This window comes from Budorcas taxicolor, chromosome 17 (genome assembly GCF_023091745.1).
Source record: "Budorcas taxicolor isolate Tak-1 chromosome 17, Takin1.1, whole genome shotgun sequence".
NCBI lineage: Eukaryota > Metazoa > Chordata > Mammalia > Artiodactyla > Bovidae > Budorcas > Budorcas taxicolor.
This window is the reverse complement of record NC_068926.1, coordinates 48986317-49007619: the sequence shown is the minus strand read 5'-3', so window position 1 is coordinate 49007619 and position 21303 is coordinate 48986317. Positions and strand designations below refer to the sequence as shown.

Sequence of the window (21303 nt, the reverse complement as noted above, 5' to 3'; positions counted from 1 at the left end):
ATTCAAATCCCCAGTTCTAGACAGAGGATGAGATGGCTGGATGGCATCACTGACTCGATGGACGTGAGTCTGAGTGTAACTCCGGGAGTTGGTGATGGACAGGGAGGCCTGGCGTGCTGCAATTCATGGGGTCGCAGAGTCAGACACGACTGAGTGACTGAACTGAACTGAACTGAACTGAGATGATGCTAAGCACAGGCTGCTCTTCCTAAAGTCAGTAACACAGGATACTCCCCGCCCCCCCCCCGCCCCACCCCCCGTTTTTGTGGGTTTCATGCCAATTTCAAGCTACCAAAATTGACAACTACAAAGGAAGGAGGAGTGATTAATATCAGTGTCGCAATAAAAGAATGAACAAGTGACCTCCTTCCTCTTGTCCATCCAGCATATTGCAGGAGGCTGCTCAATTTATGGAGGTGGAATTCTCATGCCAGTCCTGGAGTAAATCTCACTGCAGGTCTATTGATGAAAGAAGACACCACAGAGCCTCTCTTCCCTGCCAGGTCTCCCGGGTGCTGACGTTTGAGAGGCAGTGCTGTGCAAACTCCATCTCTGTGGCATTCATCAGGAAACTCCTGCTGGACTATTACAGCATAGGGACCAAGTACAAGTCTTCAGGACCTTGGCACCTGCCCTATCTCAGCAAGCATGTGCCCCATCCCATCATTCTGCCCTTTAGAGCTTTTAAAATGACAGTTCTTTATTATGTGACATTATAATGCCCATCAGTTGTAATTCATAATTCAAGAGAATATTTAAACTGTATTTAATTTGCAGAATAAAATATTGACACATGTTGGGACAATCATTGGAAACTATTTCTAGATAATGGTTTTGCTCACCCAGTTTTAATTTTCTGTTAAAAACACCCCTTATTTTCCTTTGGGGAAGGACTCATTCTTCATTCTTATTCTGTGTGGTTTATTGTTGTTGTTCAGTTGCTAAGTTGTGTCCAATTCTTTGTGACTCATGAGATGCACACACCAGGCTTCCCTGTCCATCACTATCTCCCTGAGTTTGCTCAAACACAAGTCCATTGAGTCGGTGATGCCATCCAATCATCTCATCCTCTGTTGTCCCCTTTTCCTCCTGCCTTCAATCTTTCCCAGCATCAAGGTCTTTTCAAACGAGTAAGCTCTTCACAACAGGTGGCCAAAGAATTGGATTTTCAGCTTCAACATCTGTCCTTCCAATGAACACCCAAGACTGATCTCCTTTAGGATGGACTGGTTGGATCTTGCAGTCAAAAGGACTCTCAAGAGTCTTCTCCAACACCACAGTTGAAAAGCATCAATTCTTCAGTGCTCAGCTTTCTTTATAGTCCAACTCTGAATCCATACATCACTACTGGAAAAACCATAGTCTTGACTAGACAGACCTTTGTTTGTTAGGGACCAAACGACCGTCTCTAGGACCTGAGTCATGTTTACCAGAAAGAGACAGGATATGCGCTCATCCTGCCTGGCCAATCATGTAACGCCAGCTACTCCTGTAACTGAGACAAAGAACTGCCTGTATATAAGCCGCCATACTCCTTTGTTCGGGGCTCTTGTCAGATTCCCTTGTGTGGGATGAGACTTGGGCCCTAGCGCGCTAGGAATAAACAAACTCCCTTCTTGCGTTTGCAATACTGTGGGGGACTTGCTCTCTCGGTCGGTTTGGAGATACGGGCACGGAGCATAACATTGTTGACAAAGTAATGTCTCTGCTTTTTAATATGCTGTCTAGGTTGGTCAAAACTTTCCTTCCAAGGAGTAAGCGTCTTTTAATTTCATGGCTGCAATCACCATCTGCAGTGACTTTGGAGCCCCCCAAAATAAAGTCAGCCACTGTTTCCACTATTTGCCATGAAGTGATGAGACCAGATGCCATGATCTGTTTTCTGAATGTTGAGCTTTAAGCCAACTTTTTCAGACCAGGCCAAATCAGAGCTTAGTTCTTGATGGTGGCCGATGGGGACTGATTCAGGATAAACACATGACTAAAGCTTCAACCAATGAAACGCAGCCCCAGGACTTGTGATCCAGTTGCTGGGCAACAGAGTTTTGTCTACTGAGACAGATAAGCTGGTAGGATGCATATCTGGAATCTTCATAGCCCCCCATCTAGGGCCACCCCACTAGAGAGTAAAGCCAGTTGAGAAGACAAGAAAGGTGAAAGGAGAGTATCTCTGTATCTTTGTTTGAGCCCCAGGATCCAGCCAGGCTGAGGGATAGCCAACCTCTTGGATATTCAGTGGTAAGAACCCATACAGTTCCAAGCAGTTTAGGTTAGGTTTCTGTTCTTTTAGCAAAAAATTAAAAAAAAAAAAGCCCAGCTGGCACCACATGCCTTTGTTCCATGGAATCTGAAAGAATGGGGAGACCTCAGGTGCATTGGAAAGAGTGCCAAATCAGAACTTAGATGATCTGGAGTTAATCCCCTACTCAGCAACTAACTCATGGTTCATCTCACTGTGCATCAGTTTACTCACCTGCAAAATGGGGAGACTAATATAGATCTTGCCTCCTGTTCAGTAAAGAATCAGCCTCCTTCTTGTTTAGAGGGACTCTAGGGGAGTACTGCATGAGGAGTCAAATGACTCAGGAAGACCCAATGGATTCACCCAGGAAAAGTTGCTTAAACCAGAACCTGGCATGTTGTAAGTGCTAACACATACTAGTTCTTCTTATTTTTGTTTAGGTATATTAGGAATAGATGGCAAGCAAGGATAGAGGGCTGAAAGGAGAGGCCCCAGGTTACTGAGGGCAGGAGGGAGGTCCAATTTTCAGAGGAGGCGGGTTCCATTTGCTGGAGAAGAGGCACCCTATGATAGCAAATAACTCCAGAGCCAGGCCTCCCCTTCCAGAGGGCAGGTATGCTCCATCTCTGTGGTCCTCTTATTTTGAGCCCCATGGCTCAAGGGCACAGAGGCCACCATTCTGATGGGGCAGGGATAAGCCAAGTAGCCTCTGGCTCCATCGTCAGCTTTCCCTCCCCCAGCCCCCAGTGAAGCTCTTTGGCAATCTCATTTCTTTCTGCCAATTTTAGTGCTGATTGTCTTTCAGACCAGTTTCTGTGCCCACAGGCAGACTTCCTGGAGCATCTCTCAGTTCCCCATTCAGGCACCATGGGAACAGTTGACATTAGTCACCCCTAACTTCTCTGGGACATTCATACCAGTGACATTGTCATGCTCAGAATTAAATTAATAGTCTGTCCTCTCTCATTGTATTCCTAGCAGTTTCCTTAAAAAAAAAAATTCAGATCCTTCTTTTTTAAAAGAGGAAGGCTATTTTAAAAATATTTATTTTTATTTGTTTATTTGGCTCTACCAGGTCGTAACACGAGATCTTTGATCTTCATTGCAGCATGTAGGATCTTTAGTTGTGGCATGCGAACTCTTAGTTGTATCATGTGGGATCCAGTTCCCCAATGAGGTAGCTAACTCAGGCCCCCTGCACTGGGAGCTCAGAGTCTTAGTCATTGGACCATGAGGCAAGTCCCTTCTTAGCAGCTTCTAAGGTCCACTGGATCGCCTAGAAGGGTCCTGCTGCTGCCACTGCTAAGTGGCTTCAGTCATGTCCAACTCTGTGCAACCCCATAGATGGCAGCCCACCAGGCTCCCCTGTCCCTGGGATTCTCCAGGCAAGAACACTGGAGTGGGTTGCCATTTCCTTCTCCAATGCATAAAAGTGAAAAGTGAAAGTGAGCTAGAAAGGCCCAGTGAATATTTATTATTGAAGTAACAGACACGTGTTTTGCCTTAACACCCATACCCATATTGGAATATAATTATAATAATGATAGTAACTATGATTTTTGATCCCTTACTATGTGCTGGTCACTGTACTTCTTGAATCACACAACATATGAAATCTTAGCACCACTCTGAGGACAGCAGTATTGATATTCTATGTTACAGATGAGCAAATTGAAGCTCTGGGAAACTAATTTGTAGAAGATGAAGCTAATACTTTAAAAGAAACAAAGTAGATAGAGAAGGAAAAAGAGATACATCAGGCATAGGATTCTTTCACTGACTTGATTCAGCCATACCTGAAGCCTCTTGCATCCCTGAACTTTCCATTCATGGGAGCAAATACATTTTTCCTTTGGTTTGAGGGCATCTGAAAGAGTTGTGATTAACCAGAACAACCTGCAAGGTGAGTATAATTATCCCAAAGTTTAGTAAAATGAGGCTTAGAGGTTAAGAGTTCCATAAAAGAGTTCCATAAAAGCAGGGATTTCCTCCCCTAACTTGCTGATTATGAAATATGCATCTCCTAAGAAAATGCTTGATATTCACCTTTGGTCAAGATGAGAAGAAGGAGGGACTGAGAAAAGGAAAACGGAAGATTTATTATACAACAAAGAGGTGGGAAAGGCAGGACTTTAAAGTTCATTTTTCTCCATGAGCATTTGAAAATATACATATCATCCCTCTGTCTGAACCTATTTATCTCTTAGTTTTTCCTCTTGATCCTATGATCACTCTCTCTTGGTTGCAGGAATGCAAGATACTTACGAGTTTCCCCTCGTGCTATGTCACCACAACTTTCACTGCTTGTTTCAGCCAAGAAGCAGGGCAGGAAAACAGAAACCATGGCAGGGTTTCTTTGGTGGTCCAGTGGATAAGAATCTTCTTGCCACCGCAGGGTACATGGATTCGATCCCTGCTCCAGGAAGATCCCACACACAGTGGAGAAATGAAGCCTGTGTGCTACAACTACTGGGCCTGTGCTCGAGAGCCCTTGAGCTGCAACTACTAGGCCCACATGTCGCAACTTCTGAAGCCCGAGCTTCTAGAGCCTGTGCTCCACAAAATGAGAAACCACCGCAATGAGAAGCCCGTGCACCACGACGAATAGCCCCTGCATGTCCCCATTCCAGGTGCAACAACTAAGACTCACCACAGCCAAAAATAAAATAAATAAATCTTTTTCAAAAAGAGAGAAAGAAACCACTGCAGATATTTTAAACATAGTTACCTAATGCAGAAATGAGCACCAAGAAAGTCACTGAAATGGCCAAAGGAGGAGTTGTAGGCTCTTCTTTCACACTTTTCTGGCTTTTGAACTTCAAATTATTTTGGATGCTTCTCCATACATTGTAAATGTTATGCTGTGTGGACTCTGGGTTCTGTTATATTCCTCAGGAAAGCATTAACAATTTTATTTTGGTTGGATTAAAAAAAAAAAAGTGTCTTGTTCTGCAGCTCAAGTCAGTACAGTTATTTTATTCTCCATGTGCTCATGGGTCCCTCAACCACATGGGCTAAGTTTATACCTGGAATTTGGGGATCTTTTCTGACTCTCCTTTTTTTGGATTTCCCCATTCTACTTTCCTACCGGAATGGCTGTGATGGTTCCAAACTCTGGCCTCCAGTCCTTCAGCCCAGAAAGAGTGGGTATCAACAGGAGTAAGAGGTGTCACAAGCAGCAGCAACTGTGACCTCTTCTTAGGGGAAAAGCCGCAAAAATAGGAAATGTCTTCCACACCTTTTCCTCCTTCCGAACCTCAACCTCCTTCTGGAATCTGCCTGCTTCCGTTCATACTTTAGCATCTTCGGGGAAATGGTTTTGTTCACGTGTTTATGCTTCTCTTTTTGTTTTGTATTTTATGCAGAATTTATCATTGTTACCTAAGTGAAGATCTATCCCATAGGTGTCTAGTTGGCCAGGAAAGAAGCTGAACTCCTTCACATAATCTCTGAACAGCCTACCCTGGAGTGTGTGCACACCTGCCTCTCCAGATTCTTCTCCAAGTTCCAGTACGTTCACCTTGAAGGAGCTGAAAGCACAGCCTGTTCTGAATCATGTGTCTAGTTAGTGCTTCCGGGAAAGCTGGTCGGTGATTTTTACTTGTGCTCCAGCTCCCCCTTCTGGACGGTTATATCTCCAGCTTCTCTCACAAATGATAGACGGTCTCATTCCTAAAATAAATTCCCTATTCGTAGCGGATCTGCTTCCCTGACTGGACCTCAATGAATAGTGGCATTTGGGTTCCATCAGTAACTATAACGCCCAATATTTAGGATTTCTGTGTACATGTTTTATCTTCTCACCAGCCTTGTTTCTAAACCCAGCCATCCTGAGCTTTACTCTCACCAGTCCTCCATAGGGATCCAGTGTCAGTCTCCTGGGCTCCAGTGAGGCAACTGGTTCAAATGGGAAATGCTACTGACTGAGACCCTGTAGGAGACGGGCCACCCCCTGCACATACCTGAACTTGTATTCACAAGTCAGGGGCAAAGGGGCCTGTAATGACCAATATTGCCTCTTGAGAAGAAAGACACTCATTACTGTGAAATGTTGCTGAACTGAATGGCACTGGTAGCCTGTGCGTCGGCCTGCCCCTTTAGCTGAGGCCCAGCAATCTGAGCTTTTCTTTTCCTCTCTGCCATCAGAATATACCAGCTGCCGCCACCAGGGGGCACTGTTGACTCTATAACCATTTGGAGGCTGCCTGCCGGTGGGTTAGGGAGCAGAGCTGTTTCAAACATAAATTAAGGGCATTGGCGTTCCAAGGTTCTAAGTATTGGAAACAACATAATTTTGGCAGTTTTCCATTTGAGGCTCAATCTTTGTAAAAGGCCATCAGAGAGTTTTAAGGGGAGTCCAGAACATTGTAGTGGGTCTAGCTATTGGATACAAAGTTCCTTTAGTTACCTGGATGGTCTCAACCTGAGAAAGGTGGTTGAACACAGTGAGTCATATGTAAAAATTATGAGTATCTCTCCTTCCCAGAAACTGGCTGGATCTGTAATGAATCATAAGCCATGCCATAGCTTGAGCTACTGATTGCAGGCGGCCAGGAGAGGCTCTAAAACGCGGATTAATCACACCATATAAGTGCTATGTTGCATCCCGAAGTCGTGCCTGAGTTTGAATTGAATTACTTCCTATGGAAAAATGCAAAGTTTAGGTCCTGATGAGTCATGACTATCAGATGGAGAAAACAAAACCAAAAAGCCTTAGAGGTGAAGAGGGTGAAACCAGTATAATGACAGAAGCCACCGGAGGTCAATGTCAATGACCTTGGAGCTAGTTTCATCTGTTTCTTCTCTCTGGTTATTATGGGGACCACCCAGGAGTAACAATTGCTCTTCCTGTTTTGGGGCCGTACTATCTTCCTGTCTTGTTCTTCCTTCCACAAAGACTCTGCCATCCTGTCTGTCTTTCTTTCTTTCCCATCTTCACTGTTAATCTTTCACCATCCCTGTGATCAAACACTACTTCCTCAAAGGTATCAATCAGAAATTATTCAACAATATTTCTTGAGTTCAGGGTATGTCCTGGCTCTGTCCTGGGTCCTGGGGAAGTGGTTGCAGGGATAAAAAAAAAAGAGTCACCAAAGGAGGACATTTGAAAGGAGAGGAAATGATAAGGACAGAGACTCAGGGAATGAAAACAGCAGGTGCAAAGTCTCTGAAGGGAGAATAAGCAGAGCTTTTAAGGTCAGTGTTGATGGAGTGTAGGTAGGTAAAGAAGTCACTCTGATCTTTCCCAGGCTCTTAAAACACATGCTATATGCCTGTTTTCTGAGGTATATTCAATCTCTTCTATTATGCTCTCTGAGGACAGGCTTCAAACTCAATGCTTACTCATCATAGTTACTCATCAATTGGCTACTGATTTAAAGATTGACAAGATACGGAGACTATTATTCCTGCAATGAGACTTAATACTCCACAAGGAGCAAGGGCAAAGCTGAATTGGATGAATCATGCAATGCACGTGAATGCCTGATGTTTCGGTGAGGATGGGTTATGTTATGGCGCAATAGCAAACAACCCCCAAATGTCAGGCTGCCATCTCTCATTCATCATGTGCGTGTGTGTGTCCACTGCCACTTTGCCAGGGACTCTGCTCATTGCAGGCATTCAGGTGATGGAGCTGCTACCACTTTGACCCAAGCCAGTTGCCATGCTGACTATCAGGTTCAGTGACAGACATGTACTTAATAACTGGTATTAACTGACTGCATGGCAAATTCTCCAATCTCAAGCTGCTCTTGGAATGATGTGAGGTGTTGAATGTGTCTAGAATTGCTTTGTGTTGAGAAGCAGGGAAGAGTTGGAAATTTGGTGACATTTTCAAATATACATAGTTTGGATAATATAACTCTGGATTAAGATAAGGGAGCGGAATAAGGTAAAGATTTAAGGAATTGCTACACAAAAGATGGTTCATGGAGGTGCAGCATCAAGATGGTCTGGGGTCTTGATAGAGAGGCAGAAGAGTGGGTCTCCATGCCCTTTCAAGTGAATTGGAGTCAACATGTTAACAAGTCCTCAAGGCGATGAGTCTGCAGAACAAAGGCTGAGGATTGATTACTCAGAGCAGAGATTCCAGAATAGCTGGGTTTGAATCCCAGCTTTGCCAACTACTAGCTCTGTGACACTGGATGTGTTACCTAAACTCTGTATGTCAATTTCTTGGTTTGTAAATGGAGTTAATAACAACAGTCAAGTCATAAGATCATATGTGAGTTGGTCGCTTGGCCATGTCTGTCTCTTGCCACCCCATGGACTGTAGCCTGCCAGGTTTCTCTGTACATGGAATTCTCCAGCAAGAGTACTAGAGTGGGTTGCCATTTCCTTCTCTAGGGGAATCTTCCTGACTCGGGGATAGAACCCAGGTCTCCTGCATTGTAGGCAGATTCTTTACCATCTGAGCTACCAGGGAAGCCAGGTCATGGTAAGGATTAAATGAGCGAACACCAGCCAAAGTACTGAAGATAGTGCTCAGCACAACGCAAAAGATCTATAAATGTCAGAGATGAGGACAGTGACGCAGGAAATGTCAGTGTGACCACTTCCATCTGTAACCTAATCTGAAGCTAGATTAGCCAAGTTCTTTTCCTAAATAGGCTATGTACTGACTTTGAACCTCGAGAGGAAAGGTGATGGGAACCCACTCTGTAGGTCTCTACCAGGACAATGTGAGTCTGGGAATGTGGCAGGTACCAGGAGGGAAATTGGATCAGGGTCAGGTGTGGGGGCATTTGAGCATCAGTTCTAAAAGTTGTTCTCACAGGCTGAAAGCCACCTGCACCTTTCATCTTACCTGAAGAAGCCGGGTCCATGTTCCCTTCAGGGGAAATTTGTCTCCATAAACGCTGAGTTCCAGTAGAGACACGGGGGCAGCCCAAGGCACCAGGGAGTTGTCTGCAAGGTTAAGTGAAAATTCCAAAGGCATGATTTTTCAGTGTTTGTCAAAAATAGAAAGGTCTAGCAAGTGAAACCTGATCGAAGGTACTGGCCTGGCCAGTGACCAAGATGCCTCGGGTGGGGAGTGGGCAGACCAAAGCACACACAGGAACACACATGAACAGTGGGATGAATCATTATAGATCCAACTCCACTTCTGCAACTTCCCAGCTGGATGACCTGGAGCAGGACACTTCACTGCTTGGACATCAGTTTCCTAGTCTGTATAATGGGATAAAAAAGACTATGTCTTGTGGGGTTGTCAACAGGATTATTTGTCAATTCACAAGCACCTAATGAATGATATTGTCATTGTCATTGGTGTTTCTATTACTGGTTAAGTGAGCTGAAGGTAAAATATGTGAATCTCAGTTTCCTCGTTAGTAAAATGGGGCTGGTAATCTGCGTTCTCAGGTGCGTCTGACTCTTTGAGACTCCTTGGACTGTAGCTCGCCAGGCTCCTCTGTTCATGGGACTTTTCAGGCAGGAATACTGGAGTGGGCTGCCATTTCCTTCTCCAGGGGGTCTTCTCAATTCAGATATCTACCCATGTCTCCTGTGCCTCCTGCATTGCAGGCAGATTCTTTACCTGCTGAGCCATCTACAGCGTCACAAAGGTCATTCACTGGACAAGTGCTTATTTTTGTGCATATACTGGTAGGGGTTGGGAACACAGGGGTGAGCGGCTCAGCTGTCACCCACCCCCCATGGAGGTGACAAAGGGATGGGGGAAGCTGTAGATAGAAAATAAGCAAATAGGGACACAGTTGATCAAGGGTGGGTGGTCATGGCCTTCCAATAAATATCCCTTAATAGTTACATTCTTACTGAATGGCACAAGGTTGGAATCTTTATCCACAGTGCAGCTGGGAGTGGGGGGAGGGAGGGAGGAGGACACACTGTTTCTACAGCCCCCCTACCTACCCAGCCCCACCTTAAGCAGGCAGAAACCCTAGAATCTGCTGAACGATGGGACTTTCCTGTCAGTCCAGTGGTTAAGACATCACCTTCCAATGTAGAGGATATGAGTTCAATCCCTGGTCAGAGCACTAAAATCCCACATGGCAAAAATAAAAATATAAAAGCAATATTGTAACAAAGTCAATGAAGACTTTTAAAAATGTCCACATCAAAAACTCTTTAAAAAAAAAGAAAAGAGAAATAATACTAGCGTTGTGGGTCTTACCAACATAAAACCCAATTTTAACTCCTGGTTGTGGCTACAAGCTGACCTCACCATCTCTGGGGCAGGAGGGGAGCTGCTTTTCAATGTCACCACTGCCACGTTCTAGCAAGTGACTTAACTGCCTCTTGGAGCCTCAGTTTCCCCACCTGCCCCAATATACTCCAAGACCGCTTGCCCCCCAGTCTTTCCTACCTCCCTGAAAGGTACCATTAGGTGCCCACTTGCTTGGGCCAAAACCTTGGACTCTTCCTACTGCCCTACAGCTCACATCCACCCATCAGCAAGGCTCCTGCCTCCACCTTGATCCAACAGCATTACTGGCCCATACTTCTCCTTCATCACTCCCACCTACCTCCCCAGTCTAGGTCTCCACCACTCCTGCCCTCCTTTTGACTAGATTCCAGGCTTCCTCTGCTGCCCCCTACAGACCCTGTACTGTAAGAGGTCAGAGTGCCTCTTCTGGGGAAAAAAAAAAGATGATTCTTTCCTCCACTTCCTGGCCTTTGTACTTTTGGTTTTCTCTTCCTTAAAAGCTCCTCTCCCAGAAATCCACCAGCTTACCCACTCCATCTGCCTTCTTTAAAGCTGTACCCCCAAATCAGACTTTCCCCTTACTTTTAGTTTTATTAGTTACACATACCACTGTCTTACAGAATGGATTCATTTGTTTATTTTTTGAGAGTCTGTGCCTTAGAATCCAAGATCCATGAGTTTAGAAACTTCTGTCTGTTTTGTTCACTGCTATTACCCCATATTTGGGCATGACAAATGGTAAGCAGTAGACAGATATCTGTTGAATGAATGAATGAATGAAATGTTAAAGGATAATAGTAGTACTCTCATTAGAGTTATTGTGAGCATTAAATGAAATGATGTCTATAAATAATAAAAGTGCCACCACAGAGAGCTAGACAAATGCCTGCTGCCTTCCTTATTTTTCATCCCTAAGAGCAAGCACTATAGTCAGGACTTGTAGTTACATCAGCAGAATGACTATAGCTGCCTCACGAGGCCAACAGATAGCCGTTCTTTCTGTGTTCTTAGTAATATACACCTATAGGTCTCCTGTCTGGAGGCAGACCTTATAAGAAATTCCTGAGCTAAATTCTCAAGTTCTTCCCCTCATTTTATGCGAATTTGAAATTTAAGACTGAACAACAACAACAACAAAACCTGAACTTGCCTTTTTGACTTATGTACCACTGGCACATGTGGAAACCACGGGTTTCCTCTTTCTAATATCTCCTCTCTCCTATAAATCATGTTAATTGTCTCCATGTGCCCACAGCCCACAGGGAGTTTTGCAATAGCCTTTGAGGAGATTAGTGGCCTCTGATGTTTTTATGAAGTTCAGAAAAGCATCTGGAAGTAATTTAAGTTCAGGAATTAATTATTTGGGGGGTTAAAAATACATGCCTTTAAAAAATAAATACAGGAAACTCTTTGCCCATGAACCTCTAAGTTCACACCTCTACTTGGTGGGGGTGGGGATTCCTAAAGAAAGATAAATCAGCCACATCATGCCTTTATTTGTTTGGTTTTGGGTGTGTCTGTTTGGGTTTTAGAAGGTCATATGGTAGATTGCATGGGACTCTAAACAGATTTGCAGGAGAGGGGCACTCCTTTCCCGGGTCCCCTGTGGTCCAGTCTGGGAGAAGCAGGAAGGACTCTCTCACAGGTGTTGCTAGGAGACTCTGTGGTCTCAGGTCAGGTCCGAGACTCAGAGCACCCGAGGACCGCACATGCCTTTGGGGCCTGGGGAGTGGATTTACCCTACCAAGACGCCTCCTTGCCTTTCTCATTTTGAATTCTCCTCTATTGCCCTGTGGTTTGTTCAGTTTCCCCTTTTCCGGTATTTGAACCATAGAGTCTCAGACCAGGGAATTTGACTTTACAGTAGAGAGGGCGATATTTTGTGCCAAAAAGGGAAGAAAGGATGTGTGTCTGAGGAGGGTGGGAGGACCACATGGTAAATCTACAGAGGAGAAGATCAGGGGAGTGGCCAGCAAAACTGGGGCCTTTTTCTTTTGTTCTCTTATCAGACAAGAGGGAGAGAGGATGAAGCTGATTTTCTAAGCTCTCAGTCAGGAAATGATGGGCTATGTTGTATTTCTCACTGAGGCTAGAAACATTTAAATGAAAAAAAAAAAAAAATCATTCTCCAGTGACTCACAAGCTAACAAACAAAAACGAGAAGGAAATGTGCCTTCCATTTTAGGAACTCAAATCTACTTTTTTTTTTCTTTGCCTCCCAAGATTGTGTGTACACTAGCTGAATGAACTGAAGAACTGGGCAATTATAGCATAGTTCCCTTAAAAAATGAAGTCACTGCTACCCAAGTCTATCAGAACCAAGGTTTTGCAGTGCTCTTTCTGGCCTGGCTAGTTTTTCCAGCTGCCTTCTCTCCTCATCATGTAAGCCGAGTGGATCAGTGAGCCCTCTTCCTCCTTAGGGCTGTCCAGCTGGAAAAAAAGCTCCAGGGATGGGGAGTGCCCTTGGAGTCTCTGTCTCCACCCCTCAATTTCTCCATATGCTTGGCTCTTGACTCATTGTAATTGAGTTGGGACAAAAGAAACAGATATGTTTAACACCTTTTACTTTAGTTTCTTCTCATCTGATCAAAGATTTTTTTTTTCTTTTATTTTGAAATTCATTCCTGGCTCTGGTGACCACATGATTCAATGGGCTTCCCTTCCGAGGTTGGACGAGTCAGCCCAGCACACCAAGAGATCTCTAGGCAGGCTGTGGGATCTGGGGGTAAGTGTATTAGCTAGGGGAGGGCTGGGCCTCCAGGACAAGGCTTCTGGGTTCAGGACATATTGTTTTCCAATCACGAACACGAGGGGGAGTTGGGGTCCTGAGTGGGGACTGTTCAGATCTTCCGGTGGCCAATGAGGCCCGAGCATCAGTAACTATGGAAGGCAGGCAGGCAGCTGGGATCCACGCGAGGAGGGAGGGCAGCGCTGGGAACGACACAGAGAAGACATTTGGAGCACGAACTGGGGTGGCGAGTCCTTGGAATCTGCAGAGAAAAAACTATTGGAGGAGCAAGTCTGGCAGGGAAGGGGAGCATTCCCTCCCTCCCCTACCCCCGAATAGTCAATAAAAACACATGCGGAGAGGGGAAGGGGGCGAGATCCAACAATGTAGAAGGATCCACAGTGGAAAATGAACCTTTCTGTCACCCTGGCTTTCCAGTCCCCGTCCTGAGACACCGCGGCTGCCTTCTGCTTAACCCTCCAGACAAACATACACATACGTGCACACGCCTGTGTATAAACCGTGTTCTTGAATCTGTTCTGCACGTTGCTTTTTCCCACTGAAGAATCTCTCTGGGAGATCTCTGCGCATCAGCTGTGGGGGACTTAATTCCAGATGCCCCCGGTCTCAAGGCAAAGAATCAGGGTCCGCCCTGAAGTTGAGGTGCGAAGAGGCGGGCGAGGGGAAGGGCTCGGCTCCATCTTGAGTCGCGGGTACCTGCGCAGAACTCTCCGGGACTCTAGCCACAGGCCCTGAAGGCGGGAGGCTGCGGGGAGACAGGGAGACCCCACGGGCGCAACCCTTGAGCCTCCGCGCCTCACCTCCTCTTCCGCGCGCCCGCTGCCAGACGCGTGCACTTTCTCCCCGGCGTCTTTCACCAGCCTCCGGCCAGGGGCGGGGCCCAGGGGTGGGCGGGGTCGAGTGGGCGGCCCGGGGGGCGGGGCGGGCCCGCGGCCGCCTAGGAGGCTGGAGAAAAGTTGTCCCGGCCAGAGAGCTAGCGGCCGCGGGATCCGGAGCCGCCGCGGCTTGCGCTCGGCAGCGGCGGGGCGCGACCACCGGCTCTGCAGCCCGGCCGGCCGACTCGCTGCCGGGGGTGGCCCCGGGGCATGGGACAGCCGGCGGGGGCCGCGAGCGGGCGCTGCGCCCCGGGCGGGCGGCGGGCGGCCTGAGCTGCCGGGACTCAGGATGCGCTCCGAGGGCGCGGCCCCCGGGCCGGTGGCGCCACTGTGTGGGGCGCTGAGCCTGGTGTTGGGCGCGCTGCTGGGCAGAGGTAAGAGGCCGGGGACCCGGGGTGTCGGTCGCCCCGGCGCTCGGAAAGTTCCCCGCGGTCCCCGGGAGCCTGGGCAGGAGGGGAGCCGATGAGTGGGGTTGTCTTGGGGACCTGGGTGAGGGCGCTGGTTCCCGGGCCCGAAACGGCCCCTCCAATAGATGGGCGACCCCAGTTGGGCGCCGCATAAGTGGAATTGGAGCGAGTTCGGCCGATCCAGTATCTCTGGGTTCGGAGTGCTTCCCGGGGGTGAAGAAGGGGCGTGGCTGAGGGACGCTGTTCATCATCACCGAGTTCCATGAGGACTTAACGCAACCCCTGTATTAAGCTACGTGGAGTTGGGCGTCTGGGAGCGGGCAGCCCGGCTCTTTGCACCTCCTTTGCTCCATTCTAGTATCCCCCTCCCCAGCTCAATTGGACTGGGGCTAGTGACCTACGAGGGCACACCGGCCCCTTTCCCCCACCGTGGGGTCTCGAGGGCCGGCGTTAGTCCACGCAGGAATGCCCGCTCACCACGCAGCCTCCGGGGATCTCGGCTCGGAAGAAACCCGGGACCCCCTCGGGGTACCCCGTAGAGGTCCTGTGTGGTCTAGGAGCGCGCAGAGGTGATCGCGCGGGTGGGGGAACTGCATCTCGGAATCAGATCTGGGCTTCCTAGCAGTGGGTCCTGGGGGTGGCCTTTTACCTCAGTCTCCTCATCTCTGCAACGGAACTGACCACTCTGCCTTGGGTTTAAGAGAATTCAGGGAGGGGACGACTGGCGCCCAAAGAGCTCAGGAAAGGTTGGTATTATTATTCCGGTTATGATTACGTGCGTGTGGGACCCGGGCCGGCGGCGCGAGGGGCCGGGAGCGTGGTCTTGGAGCCCGGGAGCCGCCGGCGCCGCGCGCCTTCCCTGTCCGGCACCGGCACTAGGGGCCGCGAACTCGCGCGGAGGAAGCTCCGCTCCTCTGGGAACCGCCGCTGCGTCCACCGCGACCGGGCCGAGAACCGGGTGCGGGTGAGCGCGTGGGAAAAGGGTGCTGGGAGCCACTTTACCGCCGGCGGCGCCTGGGCAAGGGTCTTGGGGCCATCGGGTGAAACCGAGATGCGCACAAGTGTCCCTGTCCTTCGCTCTGCGTCGCGGCTCCTGCCGCGGCCCCGGGCCCTGAGCCGGCAAACCAAGTCCAACCTGATGAGAATCACGGGCTCTCTCCGGCCTCAGGCTGGGCTGGAAATACATTCGGAGAGACAAGTTGCCAATTGATGTTACAAAGTAGCGTTTGCTTTTCCAAAGTCCTTGCGCACCGGCTGGGATTCCAGAAAAATCTACTTTCCTTAAGGCTGCAGGTTCCCAGACACACCAACCAGACAAAATTGCTGTTTTAAAGTGTCCCTTTTCCCCAAGAGCTCCAGGTAAACAGGAGAGAGAGAGAGAGAGTGAGAGAGAGAGAGAGAGAGAGAGTGTGTGTGTGTGTGTGTGTGTGTGTGTGTGTGTGTGTGTTCCCGTTCGCGCGCGCGCACGTGTGCGCGCATGGGCACGCGCGCGCGTGTGAAGGGATGGGGAACATTTTTTGTTTTATTCCAGAGGAGTAAAATCTGGTGACTTAATTCTGTCATGAGCTCTGAATTCTATCATTTCTAGGACTCGGTTTTCCTAAATGTTAAGTGGCCATTCAAAAAAAAAAAATTCCTTCCTAAAATACTTCCCAGAGATATTGTGGTGATAAAGCGATCTAATGGGTAGAAAGCACGTCGTTAAGAAAGGTGGTGTCATTTTAAACTGAGCCAACGGTGAAAGTCCCCATCAGCTTCTCTCCCTCTGCCAGGAGATTTAATCAGGGTCAGCTTAGAACTCTGACTGCTGAATGTGCTTTTCAAAGTAAGTTGTGGACTTTTCTTAATTAAAGCTCGCATTCCTTTTTCTCCCTCCCGGCCATCTAGAGGATTTTACTTTTGATTTAGAGGAGTGGCGGTTAGAAATGTCCGTGGGGAAGAGGCTAGGGACAGCAATTTTATTGGAAAGTGGAATTGGGAATTTTGTTTTGAAGATGCTATTTAGAGGGCAAGGGGTGGGGAGGGGGGTTGGAGGTTAAGGGGAGCTGTCCCATTCCTCCCTCCGAAAGCCACCCTTCCCCCTAACCTTGGGCAACTTTGACTTAGTTTTTCTCTTCCCACTTTTGCTTGACAGTTTTCACCACATGATTTGGGGGCTTATGGGTCTGCAAATTGTTTTCATTTTGTTTCTGGTGGTGAAAAGTAGTAGTATATTCACTCCCTTAGATAGGTCTGCAAAGAAAATGTTTGCCCTGTAGATTTCTCATAGAAAGGGAAGCTTTCTGACCCTTGTTTAAATTTGTACTGTCTTAGAAAAAAATCATCGCTGACTCTTCTGGCCCAAGGATTTAAGTGCTGATTTCTGGAACCCTTGAAACCACTGATCAATTTTTAATACCAATTGTAAGCTGATGTTCAACTGTGGATTTAAGACTCTGCAATTCCTCAGGGTTTGGAACAGAATCATTGTTCTTGGGAGGTTCCATAAATAGACCAGGGCACTGAAAAAAGGGAGTCTTCCTAAGATTTAAGACTTGGGCTGAGGTAGACGAAGCAAAGTGTCCTTGAGTTACTGGTTGAGGAATTGGCCCCGTGTAAAGAAGAGGGAAGGGTGGGGGGTGGGCTGAGATGCTGTCAGAGGTGAAGTAATGCTGTGAGAGGTGATGGTTGTCAGTCAGACAGGGGGCCTCTGGGAAGGTCACACAGGCCGGAAATCACTTTCCTGAAATCTGGGGCCAGGTGTACTTCATGATTCAGAAGATAGGTTTGTAGGGAGACAGAAACCCAGGGTCATCCATAGATATTCTTTGAGACACCCGAGCTGACTGTGGAATTGTGTCCATAATTGGACCCATAGCTCATTTTGCACGAAAGATGTCAGTATTCACAACAAGAAGTCCCCCAGTAGCCTCACTGCACTTTAGAGCAGTCTTGGTCCCCAGAGGAATTAAAAGCCAGGCGGCCAACCTTCGGATTGTCAGAGCTTTGGGGATTTTCAATTGCTGATTTGGAATTTGCAGCTTGGGGCAGTTGTCATGAGTAGGAAGAGGTTGTTAGTGAGCAGAGGTCCTTCTCGGCTCCCTCGGTGCACGCTTAACACAGGGAAAGATCCTTATACCTGGTCCTTCCTACACTTAGAGTACACAGACATTTTTTTGCCCTAAGCACACACCTCTTCCCCCCCAAATTAAAATTCCCCAATGCATGGGAGCTTCTTAGAAGTGATTTCAGCTTTTGGGAAGCCATTCTGTGAAACTGCCAGGCTCCTGGGTCTGTCCTAGTTCTCTGCTCCACACCCACAGCTCTGAACTCACGCTTGCAAACTTCATGACCTGCAGGCAAACACTGTTCTGTCCACGGTGTTTATAAAAAACTGAACAGTCTCCCCCAAACTGAGAGACTTCACATATAAAAATCGGAATTTCCAATTTCCCCTAATAAGGGTGTGGGTACTCTGCTGACCTTGGCACCAAAGCTATGAGGAGGTGTCACCCTGCCCCTGGATAAGGTGTTGATTGAGGGCTTCTCTTCCCTCCTTACCTGCCTGCCCCTTCCCCTTGGCCACTTGAATTTGCACCTCTGACCCTTCTTCCTTCATCTCACTTATCATTCATCCTTAGCTTCATCATAAGGGTGGCTAGAATCAGGCAGAGAAGAACCCAGAACTCTCAATTACATTAGCAGTTAGCACTTTCATGAGCAGGGGTTAAAACCAAAGCCTTTGGATGTATTAGATATTTCATACATCCATAGTCATGAGAAGCGAGGTTAATAAAAATGAATCTTTGGTATATTAATTGGAGTGAAAGGGAGTATTACTGAATTAATGGAATAAATGGAAAGTCTGATGGATAGAATATTTTTACAGCAATCTGCTTTGTTTAAAAGTCAGGTTTATTAATGTAATTTGCATACAGTAAAATTCACCCTTTTGAGGATAGAGTTTTAATTTTGATGAAGGCACATGGTCACATAAACACCAATACAATTGAAGTATAGAAAGAACATTTCCATCACTTCGCCCAAATCCCAGGGGCTCCTGTGTTGCCACTTCCCTTCCTCTATCTGCAACCCCTGGCAACCATGACTTTGTTCTCCATCCTTATGCGTATGTGTGTGTCAGTCGCTCAGTCGTGTCTGACTCTTTGCAACCCCATGGACCAGCTCACCAGGCACTTCTGTCCATGGAGTTCTCCTGGTGAGAATACTGGAGTGGATTGCCCTTCCCTTCTTCAGGGTATCTCCCCAACCCAGGGATGGAACATGGGTTTCCTGCATTGCACGCAATTCTTTACCATCTGAGCCACCAGGGAAGCCTCTCCATCCTTATAATTTGCCTTCTTTATAGTTCCATAAACATGGGATAGTGCAGTATGCAACTTTTGAATCTTATTTCACTTACCACAATGCATGTAATATTTACCTATATGTCAGTAGTCTATTCCTTTTTCTTCTTTTTATTTTAAAATTGAGGTATATTTGATTTACAGTATAAGTTTCAAGCATATAACATAGTGATTCAAAATTTTAAAAGTTATTCTTCATTCATAGTTATTATAAACTATTGGCTCTATTCTCTGTGCTTCATAATATATCCTTGTAGCTTTTATATTCTTATACATAATAGTTTGTACCTCTTAATCCCCTACCCTTATCTTGACCCTCTACGTTTCGCTTTACCCACTAGTAATCACTAATTTGTTTTCTGTATTTGTGAATCTCTTTTTTTGTTATATTCACTTGTATTTTTTAGATTATGCATGTAAGTGATAATCTATAGTATTTATCTTTCTCTGATTTATTTCACTAAGCATAATACCCTTCAGGTCCAGCCAAGTTATTACAAATAGAAAAATTTTGTTCTTTTTATGACTGAATAGTATTCCATTGTATATATACACTGCATTTTCTTTATCCGTAAATCTGTTGATGGACACAAGTTGCTTTCATATCTTTGCTATTGTAAAAAATGCTGCTTTGATCATGAGAGTATGTTATCTTTTTGAATAAGTATTTTTGTTTTCTTCAGATGTATGCCCATGAATGGAATATCTGGATTTTATGGTAGTTCTATTTTCAGGTTTTTGAGGACCCTCCATACTGTTTTCCACAACAGCTACACCAATTTACATTCCCAGCAATAGTTTACAAGGGTTCCCTTAATCGTCAAATCAAAATCGCAATATCACCTCACCTTTGTTAAATGGCTATAATCACAAGTAGTCTATTCCTTTTTAATACTCCGTAATCCTGTGAATGGATACAGAGCCATTGTTTATTCATTTCCTAGTTGAAGGACGTTTGGGTTACTTTCATTTGGGGGGTATTATGAAAAACGACACTACGTTGTTTGCTTGCTAAGTCATGTGCAACTCTTTTGCAACCCCATGGACTGTAACCTACCAGGCTCCTCTGTCTATGGGGCAAGAATACTGGAGAGGTTTGCCATTTCCTTTTCCATGAAAAATGTCACTATAAATATTCACAAACAGGTTCATATATAAATATATTTTCATTTCTTTTAGGTAAATACCTAGGACTGGAATTGCTAGGTGGTATGATAACTGTTCACATAATTTTATCAGAAATTGCAAACTTTTCAAACATGGAAGCAATATGCATTCCCACCAACAAGAGTGCCAGTTGTTCTGTATCTTGGGGACCACTTAATGTGATCCCTTTTGTCTAGTTTGATTTTGTGTAGCAGTTCTAATAGGTGTGTAGTAGTATACCTTTCAAGTTTTAACTTTTATCCTATGACTTATGATGTTGAATATTCTTTCTTGTTTCTTACCGTTTCTTATATCTTATTTGGCGCATGTCTTTTTCAAATCCTTTGCCTATTTTTTTTATTGGTTGTTATTTTGATATTATTGATCTTTGAGGGTACTTTATATAGTACTTTATATAGTATGGGGTGGATACAAGTTTCTTTTCAGATGTGTGTTTATATGATTTCTCCCAGTATGGATCTCTGGAAGAGCAAAGGATTTTTAAACGAAGTTTGGTTTGTTAATTTTTTTCTCTTAGTAATTACACTTTTGGTGTCATATCTAAACATCTTTACCTAAGATTTATAAGGACACTCCAGATGCCTCTAGTGATGTTTGGGTATTTTATATCCCTGCTTATTTTTCATCTTTCTGTTCTGTCAGTTATGGAGAAAAGTGTTGAAGTCTCCATCTCAAAGTGTTGAAGTGTGTGAGTTTGTCTAGTTTTCATTTCAGTCCTGTCAGCTTTTTCTTTATGTGTTTGAAACACTGTTTTAGGTACATACACACTTAGAATTATAATGAATTCTTGGTGAACTGACTTCTTTCTTATTATGTAATATCTCTCTTTATTCTTGGAAACATTCCTTATTCTGAAGTCTGTTTCATGTGATATTAATACAGCTACCTCAGCTTACTTTTGATTAGAGTTTTCATTGTAGTATCTTTTCTTGTTTTTTTAAAAATCAATCTATATTATTTTATGTGGATTGTTTATAGACAGTATATAGTTAGGGTTTGCCTGTTTATCCAGTCTGATAATCTCTGTCTTTTAATAATTGTATTTAGACCACTTATATTTAATGAGATTATTGATACATTTATATTAAAATCTGTCATCTTGCTTTTTTGCTCTAGGCACCATCTGTTCTCTCCTCCTTTTTCTGCCTGTTTTCATTCTGAGTATATTCTTTATGATTCCATTTTATCTCTGTATTGGTTCATTATTGGCTCATTATTTATGCCTCTTTAAAATTTAGCCATTGCCCTACAAGATATATCTTTAATTAATCAAAGCCTACATTCAAATTATATCAAACCGCTTTATATGCTATGTAAGAACCTTAAAACAATATATCCCCAGCATTT

General features: G+C 45.5%; 1 protein-coding gene across 1 annotated transcript in view; it reads left to right on the top strand.

Moving 5' to 3' along the window:
- Positions 1-14325: 14325 nt before the first annotated feature.
- Positions 14326-21303, top strand: part of TMEM132C (transmembrane protein 132C) — a 450381-nt gene continuing 443403 nt past the window's right edge. The window contains exon 1 of the mRNA XM_052654878.1: positions 14326-14410. Within this exon, the coding sequence (XP_052510838.1) occupies positions 14326-14410 (85 nt within the window). The remainder of the gene's footprint in view (positions 14411-21303) is intronic.